General features: G+C 35.5%; 2 protein-coding genes and 1 long non-coding RNA gene across 5 annotated transcripts; 1 reads left to right on the forward strand and 2 right to left on the reverse strand.

The window, feature by feature from the left end:
• Positions 1-1990: 1990 nt before the first annotated feature.
• Positions 1991-4331, reverse strand: LOC111779331 (cyclin-D3-1-like). Of its 3 annotated transcripts, none has more exons than XR_002812677.1 (5): positions 3588-4330; positions 3275-3476; positions 3006-3136; positions 2386-2921; positions 1991-2191 (listed from the first exon to the last, which is right to left on the reverse strand). XR_002812677.1 is itself a non-coding variant. In XM_023659484.1 (5 exons), exons 1-4 carry the CDS (start codon positions 4095-4097, stop codon positions 2613-2615), a joined length of 1152 nt encoding a protein of 383 aa, XP_023515252.1. In that variant the 5' UTR covers positions 4098-4331; the 3' UTR covers positions 2282-2489; positions 2565-2612. The 3 variants fall into 3 exon arrangements, 2 of the variants coding, with proteins under 2 accessions (XP_023515252.1, XP_023515242.1); XM_023659484.1 differs by lacking the exon at positions 1991-2191 and having other exon boundaries at positions 2282-2489; positions 2565-2921; positions 3588-4331; XM_023659474.1 differs by lacking the exon at positions 1991-2191 and having other exon boundaries at positions 2282-2921.
• A 3529-nt stretch (positions 4332-7860) lies between these two features.
• Positions 7861-8807, reverse strand: LOC111791735. The gene is made up of 2 exons (XR_002814681.1): positions 8648-8807; positions 7861-8353 (listed from the first exon to the last, which is right to left on the reverse strand). It is a non-coding gene; the product is annotated as an uncharacterized LOC111791735 (long non-coding RNA).
• A 1166-nt stretch (positions 8808-9973) lies between these two features.
• On the forward strand, positions 9974-12216 carry LOC111779070 (uncharacterized protein At4g06744-like). The gene is made up of 3 exons (XM_023659167.1): positions 9974-10607; positions 11197-11702; positions 11901-12216. Exons 1-3 carry the CDS (start codon positions 9983-9985, stop codon positions 12165-12167), a joined length of 1398 nt encoding a protein of 465 aa, XP_023514935.1. The 5' UTR covers positions 9974-9982; the 3' UTR covers positions 12168-12216.
• The last annotated feature ends 273 nt before the right edge of the window (positions 12217-12489 follow it).

The following is a 12489-nucleotide window of genomic DNA, read 5'->3' on the forward strand; positions in this document are numbered from 1 at the left end:
TTTTTTTTTTTTTTTTTTTTTTTAATTTTTTAATTTTTTAATTTTTTAATTTTTTAATTTTTTTAATAAATAAATATATATATATATATATATATATATATATATATATATATATAAAATAAATAAAAAAAGTCATGAGCATTAAGTTGGGTCATGCATAAAGAGTGCACAAAACCATCTGTTCATGTTATCTCTTTCTCTCTCTAAAAATAAATTAAAATTTTATTTATTTATTTATTTATTTATTTATTTATTTATTGTTATTATTCTTCCAAAATTATTGATGCATTAATTTTGGATGCAAACTTTGAGGATTCTTATAAATATTAATTTCCACAATATATTGTTTTCAAATTATTCAATATTTGTGTATTAAATGCATTCTGTCAATTTTTTTTTTTAAATGATTAATTTTTCATAAATCAAATAAATAAAATACGTTCGGTTCTTATTTCGCTGACGGTTGAATTAAAGAAAAAAAGGACGTAAACTGTCCTTATAAACTACGATCTTCAATTAAGGAGGTTGATTTTAGACGGGTTTATAAGTGTTTGACAAGTTTAGGTAAAGAAATGGGGTCGGGTTTGATACTTTTTACATGGTCTTGCTACTTTTTTCAACCATTTTTTCTTGTTCGCTTTACTTGGAAAACACTCTAGAATGTAATTTGGAATATTTTTAATTTTTTTCGAACTTTTAAAAGTGTTGTTTTAGCACTGAAATACTGTATAGGACTTTATTGTAATACTAGTTATTGAACGTTAAAAATTTTATGTCACAAAATGATATTCATTAGATCTGATGTTGAATATAGCTGATTCGAGAGACACAATAAATCTAATGTTGATTTGAACGCAGAAGAATTTATTAAAAATACTCGGGTCATAAATTTAAATACTCGACCGAGAAATTTTAAAATAATAGAGTGGGGTCCACATTGTTGGACCTAAAGTTTGAAAGACTCCCATCCCTTCACTCATCACTAGAGTGAGATATATATATATATATATATATATATTTATTTATTTATTTATTGGTTAAGAATAATTAAAAATAAAAATAAAAATAAAAACTTTACAGCTGTTTACCAAAGATATTTAATTATTTATGAATAAGAAAATGTTAAAAAAAATATGGGTTTTGGTCCAAAATTGAAACCCTTTTGATTGTATTAAAGAAGCAAGAGACAAAGATGGGTTAATTATGAGCAAAATATTTGGTCAAAAAATAGATTTTTTTTTTTTACAAAAAGAACCCCCAATTTCTTGATAATTGCAATTGTAGCATTATTATTAGGGTGGGGACAAATATTGATTCAACATTTAGTCCTTTATTTATTTATTTTTTTTTCCCTCAATAGTAAATTATTATAACTATGGCACACATCTACCTTCTATTTGCACTACTCTACCCAACCTTAATACAACAAGAAGGATGAGATGGGTAAATCCGGAAATTGATTGGACTCGACTTCTTTTTCAAATGCTACGTCTTTTCTTTTAATTGTATCGTTAAATTTACTTGATTATTTTACCTGGGTCGGGATTGATCCGTTGTTTTTTGGTTAGATGGACATGACACCAAAATTTACCTGGGTTGAGGTCGAATCGTTGTTTTTTTTATTAGAGGCTCATGCCACTAAAGTTTACCTGGGTCGAGATTGAACCGTTGTTTCTTTGTCCCAGGGACATGATACTGAAGTTTACCTAGGTCGGGATTGAACCGTTGTTTTTTTGTCGGTGAAACATGACACCGAACAAGGTTGAACTTTTGGGAAATGGAGATCTATCAAATCTCCTTTGAACTTCGAGGTGAATAGTGCAATTTTTGGCCTATAATTGAAACGGGTTCTTAAAAGATATATCTATAAGATAACCCGGTTGTATTATCGGTCGGCCAAGTAAGACGAGATTTTATTAGAAGATCAAAATCCACCCCTCTTCACTTAGAGCCAAAAAGCAAAGGAAATTCAAGAGAATTCAGATTGGGATTGAATGGCTGAAAGGCACTGTTATTGTGCAAAGAAAATGCAGCTTTAATAAGAACATTGTTCAGAGAAGATCGGACAGGACAATGAATCAAACACCATTTTCCTACAGACAAGACAACCTTGGCTTCTCCGATCACTCCATAGCTCGTTTTAAGACATACCCATCTCTCCCTGAAACCATGTGGGTCTGCTCTGTTTTCCCTTTAAACCAGTTTACAGCAGCTCAATAATGAATCAAACAAAGATAATATTCAAATCATGAATCGAAAAAAGTAAAAACAGTGATGAACAGAACAAGAAACCAAGAACTACTGTGCTTTATTTAATAATAATGAGAGTTTCCTCCAAAACAGAAAGGAAAGTGATCTGATTTGAAATCAAGTAGAAATGCATACTTTTTGTCTTCTCCTCTGCAATGCCATTTTTTTTCTGGTCACTTCTGTTCTTGTGAACATTCCCATCAAATCCCCATCACTGCTCTTCCTTCCACCTTCCAATTCTAATGCCAAGAACATTATGGGCAAGCAATTTGATATCAAAAGTGAGAAATGGAGCAGAGCATTATAACACATACATAATCATTTCCTAGTTCTTTGGAGGGGAAAGGGGGGCGGATTATGAACTAAGAAGGGCTGCCAACAATGTCCAAACAGACCCTCCTGTTCAGAGAATGATATAACATTCTTGGCTCTTCGGTTTTGTTCTTCTTGAAAGATGGTTCAGGTGAAGAACAAACTGATGCTGCTGCTCTCAATGCCCATGAATCATTGGAGCTGTCTGAACTGAAACCAGCATCAATCACACCATTTGGGCTATCAGGAGCTTGATGATGTTCGTACTTCCGCTTGTGGGGATTGATGGAATGATATAAGCCATTGGTACATGCCTTTGAATGATCCACTACAAGATTGTAACAGCCTTGCACTTTGTCCTGTTTAAATGGAGTTTCAAAAGTTAAGATCAAACTGGTTTTGAATGAAATCAACATGGAAATGAGATTTGTTCTTGAACAAACCTTGCTCATTTTAAGAACACCCAGAAGATGATCTTGGTGCTCCATTGACTTATGGGGTTCAATCTGTTCTATAATGTGCATCATTGTTGCAGTTGCTAAGACAGATGGAAGATAACCCACAAATCTTGAATCTAACAAAACCCAGAAGAAGTTTCAACTCTGAACATGAGAATTCAAGAAAAAAAGATCCAAATTTTAACATTTTCGAGTTCATTTCCATTAGAACAGCACTAAATCAACTCTACTTTTAAGTGGTTTCATGTTCTAACCTGAGAGAAGAGAAAGGAGGAGATTCTCAGAACGCTTGAAGAACTCCAAATGAAGATTGGTCTTTAACCCAAGCCTTCTTACAATGTTGTCAAGATATGAATATGAAGTAACCAAATGCATCCTCCATTGAAGAGTTGAGAGCACTAAAAGCTCCATTCTCTGAATGGTTTTGGCCTCAAACACAAATTTCGCATCCTCCACCTGAACAGACATTTAATCAAACATGTTATCTACAAGAACAAAGCTCAATTATAACCAAAACCTTTGAACAACACGATTTGAAATGATGGGTATTGCATTTTATCAACATACTTGAAGGTCAAGTAGCAGAGGAACTTCAACCTCCTCCACTTTAGCCGCCAACGAGAGGCAAGTGACAGCCACAAGCTGGTTCATCCATGGCTTGTCACTTCTAAAATGAAAGCTCAAGAGGAACCTGTCGAAATAAGCAACAGCCAAAATTGCAGTGAGAGACGAAAACCCATAATGGGATTTAACTTTAAGCATCCACTCCACAGATGAAGAACGAGCAGCAGAGACAGAAGGATCCATTAACAGAGGTTCAAGCTTGAGATTGCTCTGTTTCAACTGCTCTGTTTCCTTAGACAACAAGGAGAGAAGGCGTTCATCTTCCCCAAATAGATCTTCCTCCAAAACATCCAAAGAAAAAACATGGGCTTGATGGGTCTGTTCTAGCTCATCTTCATCCTCCTCCTCCTCCTCCTCCTCTTCCCATTTCTCCTCCTCGCAAAACAGAGAATCGAGCGAAATCAAATGGGTTTGGGCTTCATCGTCGGCTGGCTCATAGCGATGCATTGCCATCGAATGAAGCTTGGATTAGGGGATTCAAAAGAGGAAAAAGGAGGAGCTCAAAGGGCCATCCATGTCCGGCGGAACTGAGAAAAAAGGGGATTGAAGAACCAGAGGAGAGGAGAAAAAGAGAGAGAGAGGAAGGGGAAGCGGTGGGTTGTATTGGTGGAGATTGTCTTTATGTTATATATGCATTGGGGTTTGAAAATGTTTGTGCTTTCGGTGTGTCCCGTTGGCGGGCAGAAACGCAACGGCACACACACCAAGCCGGACCCCATGAAAACAACCTCCTAAGAAACCTAAATAAATGCCAATGGCTGCCAATTCAATATGACAGAGAGAGGATTTCTAGGGTTTTACTTTCAAATAAGACTCTTTTTTTTCCCCTTTTCTTTTATGGATTTCTTCATTTGGGTGTTATTATAAAACACTCCCTTTTTCTTTTTGAAAGTTTTTTGAGGTTGCCTTTTTCTATGTCTATCTAATGTTTTAATATTAATATTATAAGCTTAGAGATTCAACCGTTTCACTTCTTTTGACTTTTTTTTAACTGGGCTCGAGAGTCGAGTGTCGGTAGGGATACTGTAACAGCTCAAACCACTACTAATAGATATTGTTCGTCATCAGCCTCACGGTTTTAAAACGTGTCTGATACTGATACTAGGGAGAAGTTTTACACCTTTACAAGGAATGTTTAAACCCGAGATTTAAAAAAAAGGTAAATTGAAATGAAAATGGGAAAGAAAATGGGGATTGGAAAAACAAAAAAGGACAAAGGAAGGTGCAGACAGGACAATGCTTTACTTTGACCCAAGAAAGTTGTTATACCAAACTCACGCTTTCAATTAGGGGCCTTAACCCCTTCATTCTATACGTTACCCTCTCTTTTTAGGCTCGTTTTTTAATTTCGTCCTAAAATGACACGTCTCGGTGACTAGAATGATTAGTCTAACTAAACAGGTAAGAACAACATCTAGATAAGTTGATTTTTTATTCAACGTTCTAGCAGATTTCTCTACTCTAAGGATAGTTTTCAAAGGTTTATGAATGGTTAAGGATAATATTACAACTTTTGAAAGAACGAACAACGTTTGTTTGTATTTTTTAGTTAACAGGAAAAGAACCCTCCTTTATAGCTCTCCGATTTCTCGAGGTCAAGTGTACTACTAGATTGAGTTTACAATTGTTTATAATTCTAATCTAATCTATCACCAATATAAAATATTGATGTAATGAGGATCCTACGTACGAAAAACATAGTTTTATTTGTGTATTTAATTTATAATCTACCTTATAAATACATACATATTTGATAACTCTATTAAAATGACTCAAATTTTATTTTTAGTTCAACGCCATTTAGAGGGGAAGGAAAATTTGAAATATCTGATCTCTTAATGAAATACATGTCGAGATTATATAGCTGAGAGTTTGCAATTAAGCCAAGTCATCCTAAGACAAAAAAAAGTGATGCTAGCTACATGTGTGCCTATGTGTCCTCTCATGGCTGCCATTGCCACCCACCGTTCGATTGAAGAGCAGAGCGAAACATTTCTTATAAAAGTATGGAAACCTCTTCCTAACAGACACATTTTAAAATCGAAAGGTTGATGGCGATATATAATGGGCTAAATAGGACAATATCTACTAACGATGGGCTTGGACTCTTATACTTTGTCATTATCGTCAATTCACCCGTTGCTGCCATCGTACGCCCTCTCTCGCTGCTAACCCTTTTGTCACCTCAGCTCAAAGCCCAATCCAGCAGAATCAACAACCCAAGATACTAAACCGCAATTCCTATATGTTCACAACCATTCCAATCTCCAAACACCATTTCAGATCCATCAACTTCGAATTAAACACGGTGATAAAGAAGAACCTTCAATTCCTTAAAAAATGAGGTGCAAAGCTTTCAAAGCTACTTCAACCACCATCCTTTTGGTCAAAAAATGGCAATTGTGTTTGATTTTCCCCATTTCATGTTGTATGGTGAGCCTTTAAGTGAATAGATGGACAGCCATTGATGGCCTATTAGTTGTCGTCCAAAAGAAAAATTTTGTGTACCTTTTGAAATCATGCCCCACATGGCCTTTGACCACCATAACTGGATGAGAGTGACCAGCTGGGCTCTGTTTCTTTTGACTCCCCTAATTTAAACAAAACTTCAACCACTCAGTTTAAGAGGAGGATAAAAGATGGAGCAGAAGCGGGGGGCGGGGGGNGGGGGGGGGGGGGGGAGCATGTAAGCAATGAGTAGCCTTCATTTAACAAATGATTTCAACTGCCAAACATCAATAAAACAAGATGATGATATGAGACCGTACAGTCAACCCTAGCATTAACAACTTCGCTATCATTGCCTTCAAAGAGGGGGAAATTTTTTTGATTTCTGCCAGCACACCATCTTAGAACTTGCTGTCAAACTTTACTACTTAACCTTCTCTAAAAGTGACATAAATGACATTCTTAGATTTTATGAGTGGTAGTACTTGGGGCAAATCAATCCACCTGGGTAGCAAATTATAATATAGAGCAGCTAAGAACAACGCCATACACTTTAGTGTTTGACTAGCAAGTAACTCTTAAGGACAAAACTGGAATGGATTCTAATGAATCAATTGAATTGATAAAAAACTTTCAGCTCAACTAGTTTTGCTGTCTACTTCTCATGTTCTTGCCATGTCAAACATCTCGAAAAAGTAAATACATCGCCTACATGGTTTGGATAGAAAGATTGCATTACGTAAAATTATCAAACATTGATCACAGATTTTGAAGGAACCGGATGGGATAACTGAAAGGTCACATAAATAATGTGGTAACCCTCAGCAAACAGAACACAGCTCAAAAATGATGTAAACATACTCAGTCACTATGATCAGTCATCTAAGGAAAGAAACTCGCAGTAAGAAGGCCATCGGCACTATGATGTAAACCAGTAAGAAAAGAATTTAATTTAAATAAAAGTCTAGTTGTACAACTTTACACAATTGTAGTGTTTTGTATCAATTATCAACATGAGTATAGCTCAACTGACATAGTACTATATTCTCGACCAAAATGTCAGAGGTTTGAATATCCTACAATGTTAGAACAAAAAAAAAACTACATGCATCCATTTGCACCTGAGGATTAGGATCAAGCAACATGCATCCACATCAATGAAGGCAATAAATCTCAATATGCATACAAATACTTCTTTTTTTTTCCTGTTACATGTTCCTTTTTCATTTATCAAAACATCGTAGACAACTTATATTGTCAATCTGAATATAGATCAGCTAGTTACGGTATTAAATCCTCGACTAAACGGGAAGAGATTGATCCTCACCCCAACTTAAAAAAAAAACTACACCAGTCATGAATACAGGTTTATGAAATGCATATAGCATTTAATCATTCGAACTTTGATGGAAAGGGAGAAGAATGACGCTTTATACCTATACTCATACCCCCCCCCCCCCCCCCNAATACTTTTTTTCCCTTTTTCTTTCCCATCCCAAGGCGAAGGGAAATGGTCATCAGCGCATCTTAATAAATGGAGACAATGATGTTCAATCTCTACACTAACGTTCTTAGTTCGTGAAATGAAGTCATGCTGATCATATCTTTTAGTAAACCTAATGGAAGAAGAATAACAGAAGAAAAACAACCAGACCTTCATTTTAATAAAGAATAAGTGACTAGATTAATGAAGATAATGCAGCAAGAGATATGATCATTTCAGTTTGAAAAGAATTTAAATGGAAAAATGATGGTCTAAACAATCATCAACAAACTAATGTTAGCTTTCCATTAAACTCCGAACTGAAAATAGCAGAGGAGTCAGTTAGCTTTGATCCTCCAAACAACTCCTGGAATTTCAACAAACATAATGGAAACAAACCCCGGAGTACAAAATCTAGCATACACGGTAACTCCTTTGAAGAATCTCGAAATGGGAATTGGGAGCTTACAGTAGAGTATGTGGTATATAGTCATACAAAACAATGGTAAAAGAAACATAGCAGAAAAATTCCCAAGTATTACAACTAATTTCAGCTTGGATGGCAAACAAACATCTTTAGAAGGATCGACTTCGAATTTGAAACAACGTACAATCTGCTATGGTATCTAAGACAATGAATGAAGGAGCAAACAATGGATAATCGACACTGCATTGGATTGAAGTGTAGCTAGCTCTTGTAAATTTTTCATGATCAAGAAAAGAAACAAAGCAGGCTGTGCACAAACAGCATATTGACAGGCTCAGTCCTGCAGCTAAACTGCTAACAATTATTGGAATCGAGAGGGGAAGTGAAGATACTGGAAATTATCCGTTGAAAAAGAAATAAACAGATTTACTCCTTCCCACGATGAATCAAATGCAGGAAGCAAGCTGAAATTCAACTTTTCAGACGGAAAAATAACCAAATGATATGAAATTTCATGCTTAGAAACGATTCGCATACACTACATTACATAAAACAGAACAAACAATGGATTTCGAAACAGAAATTTCAGGTAACCTAAACTAGGCAGAGAGCATTGAAACCACCAAGAGAAGAAAATTACAGTACCTCAACGACTGCACTGATCGTAGGGATTTTGTACCACCAGACCGCCCAGAGGACGCCGCCACCGCGGGTTTCACCGTCACCTGATTCGATCAACGCACTCGCATCAAGGATTTTACGAAATACAGAAATCAGCTTCAACAAAGATTCTTCATTGAACCAACCATTTGTTTCAAGATTTTATAAATTATTGATTTCAAATTCTATGAAGTTTAATTGAAAAATTATTACAAAAAGATTAAACAGTAAAAAAAAAAAAAAAAAAAANAGACTTACTTCATAAATTAATAAAAATATTTCTAAAGTTTCTAATTTATCTAAAAAATAATTAAAATCTCAATAATAATTTAATACTATAAAAAAAAAACACTCATATATATATATTTTATGTTTATGGGATCCGTTAATATTTTATTTTAAAAATATTTTTAAATTTTAAAAAATATAATTAATATTATGTTTTTTTTTAGTTTAAAAATATATTTATGATTAATACCATATTAAAAAAATATCAATAAAAATTTAAAAGCGACGCTTAAACTCGGCAGTGAAAAGATCATTTTCATAGCTCTTGTGCATAAATGTTCGAGGTAGATGTCCCTATACCCACCTCCTATTTTATTCTTCATCCTTACAAAAATTTACATTTATTTTTGCTACGTACGTATGTATGTATGTCGGAACAAGGTGGGGTCGATGACAAAAAACCTCATATTCGTCTTCATCCCCATTTAGCTAACAGAGAATTTCCATCTCGTTAAAGTGAATCTCAAAAAAATTTCAATATCACAAATTAAATAGATATCTTAACACAACCGAGCTAAGTGGGCAAAAAATAGAAAAGGGACTATGAAAATATCGTTGAAAAGTCGTTAACTAGTAATCATTGGCCCTTATTCCTCCCGACTATAGATAATATATATATATATATATATATACATATATATACTTTGGAATTTGGAAAAATGACGAGAAGTCGTCCCAAGAGCTATGGTGACTTCTTGGCAGCTTCACCACGTGAACTCCCTTTGTCTCGTACTATCAAATCATATTATATATTCCAATTCTTACAAAATAGACATTTTTTAAGCACTCTTCAATAAATAAATTGACGTTCTTTCAGACCGACACACTCGAGTTCTTATTATTTATAAAAAAAAAAAATGTATTTTATTGATATAAGTAATAATAACGGTCTATTATTTTAAATATTTTTTTAAAAATCACTTAATTCATTTAAGTACCTCTAAATAATTTTTAAATTGTAAATAAATAAATAAATAAATAAAAACTCTATTTAACACTTTCCCCCTTCTTTCTCCTCTTCCATTAGCAGCCATGGCTTCTTTCTCTTCTCTTTCAATCCTTCTCCTCCTCCTCCTCCTACTTCATCCTCCTTCTCCGGCGGCTGCCCGGTCCGCCTCCCGGGAGTCACTGGAAATCATCATCGGCGGTGGTACCAAGAATCCGGACCCGAATCCAAAATATCCAACTCCAGCGCCGGAGTATCCACCGCCAACACCGAAGTATCCAACGCCGGCTCCGAAGTATCCGCCGCCAACACCGAAGTATCCACCACCGGCACCGAAGTATCCGCCGCCGCCGCCAGAGTTCGAGAATGAGCGGCTGAGAAAGGCGTATTTCGTGATACAGAGGCTGAGGAAGAAAATCACCGGCGGAAGGATGGACGTGGTGAAGACATGGAAGGGGAAAGACGTGTGCCGGTACAAAGGGTTCCGATGCGACCCTCTTCCGGTGGAGAAAGAGAGGGCTGTTTCTGCAGTGATGTTTAATGGCTTCAAATTTCAAGGTCCAGAGCTCTGTCTGGAAGGATTCATGGACGAATTGGACGATATCGCTGTGTTTCACGCCAATTCCAATTTCTTCCTCGGCCCAATCCCGAAGAAAATCAATCGCCAACGATTCTTCTATGAATTGGATCTCAGCAACAACAAGCTTCCAGGTTCGTAATTCTTTCAATTTCACTCAAATCCGTTCGATTCGATCGACAAGAACTCGAACAAATCTAGTAAAACTTAGAATTACTAATCTCCACAATGGTATGATATTCCCAAAAGGCTTCGAGAGATGCCAACAATCCTCTCCCTGAGGCCTATGGAGCCCTTGGACCGTCTCTCCTTAATCGAGGCTCAACTGCTTCTTTGGAGTCCTCGACAATTGAGGATTCTATTGACATAACTAAGTTAAGAAATGTTCTGATATCATGTTAGGAATAACGATTTTCCCAAAATGATATGATATTGTCTGGCGACTCTGTTGACATGGTTGAATTAAGGGCATGTCTCTATTGCTGTGTTAGGAATAATGATTCTCCAAAATGGTATGATATTGTCCGAAGACTCTGTTGACATGGTTAGATTAAGGGCATGACTTTGTTACCATGTTAGTAATAACGACCCTCTACAATGTTATGATATTGAGGACATACTTCTGATAACATAGAATAACGACTCTCCACAATGGTAGGATATAGTTCATTTTAAATATATGCTGTGGTGGGACTCCCTTCCAACAATTCTCAACATTTACAGGCGGGTTTCCGAACAATGTTCTAGGAGCTTCACTGTTGACATTCCTAGACCTCCGATTCAACAACTATTGCGGCCCTATTCCAAAGCAGCTCTTCAACTTAGATATAATCAGCGCGATTTACATAAACAACAACCAATTCAGCTCATCTCTGCCTAGCAATCTCGGCAGAACTCCGGCCAGGTTCCTTACCTTTGCCAACAACCAGTTCACCGGCCAAATTCCGAGGAGCATCGGCGACGCCAAGAAGACAATGGAAGAAATTGTGTTCTTCAACAACAAATTGGACGGGTACTTGCCGTGTGAGATCGGTAACTTGGAGAATGCTGTGCTGTTCGACGCTGGAAAGAATCGGCTCACCGGACCGATTCCGCTGTCGTTTGCTTGCTTGGCTAAGGCGGAGCTGTTGTACTTGGCGGACAACCAGTTGTACGGTCCGGTGCCGGAGGAGATCTGTAAATTGCCTAAACTCGGCAACTTCACATTGAGGAATAATTTCTTCACTAAGGTACAATGCTGACTTTTCCTTCTAATAATTTATTTTTTATTTTTTTAAAAAAATTTGAGAATAGAATTAAAATTTTAAATGGTAACAAATTAATTATTTTTTAAATATTACACCCAAAATTAAAAATTTATAAATATATTTCCGCCTTATCTAAATAATTAGTTGAATTATGTTTAAATATTTATGATTTTATATTAGGTGGGACCTGCGTGCAAAAAATTGATAAAGAAAAAGATTTTAGACGTTTCGAACAACTGCATTCCCGGGCTTCCAAATCAGAGATGCGAAGAAGACTGTAAAGAGTTTGCATGTAGACCTAAAGACCATGGAGACGACAAGTCGTTCACGTACATTCCTTGCAAAAATAATTACTATCTGCATTCACACGTCTCGAAGCCTAGTGATAATGTAAACTATGTGTCGCCCAAGAGAACCTATGCTGCTCTTGCTCCCGACCCACAATAGTTTTTATTAATTTAATAAATAAACTTTTAATTGTATTAAGGGAAAAAAATATTATATACCCTTTTAATTGTAATATTATAAGGTTGGTGTTTTTTTTTAATATATAGTTTTAATCATAATATGATGAGGTAATGTGAGGAAGCATTACGTCATCATCCCCTCCTCATGCTGATCAAAATGGGCCAACATGAAAAAGATGGATTACATTTCCACAAATTCATTTATTTATTTATTTTATTTATTTATTTATTTTTATTTATTCATTTATATATATATATATATATATATATATATATATATATATATATATATATATATATAA

The sequence above is a fragment of the Cucurbita pepo genome, chromosome LG01 (assembly GCF_002806865.2).
Source record: "Cucurbita pepo subsp. pepo cultivar mu-cu-16 chromosome LG01, ASM280686v2, whole genome shotgun sequence".
Taxonomy (NCBI): Eukaryota; Viridiplantae; Streptophyta; class Magnoliopsida; order Cucurbitales; family Cucurbitaceae; genus Cucurbita; species Cucurbita pepo.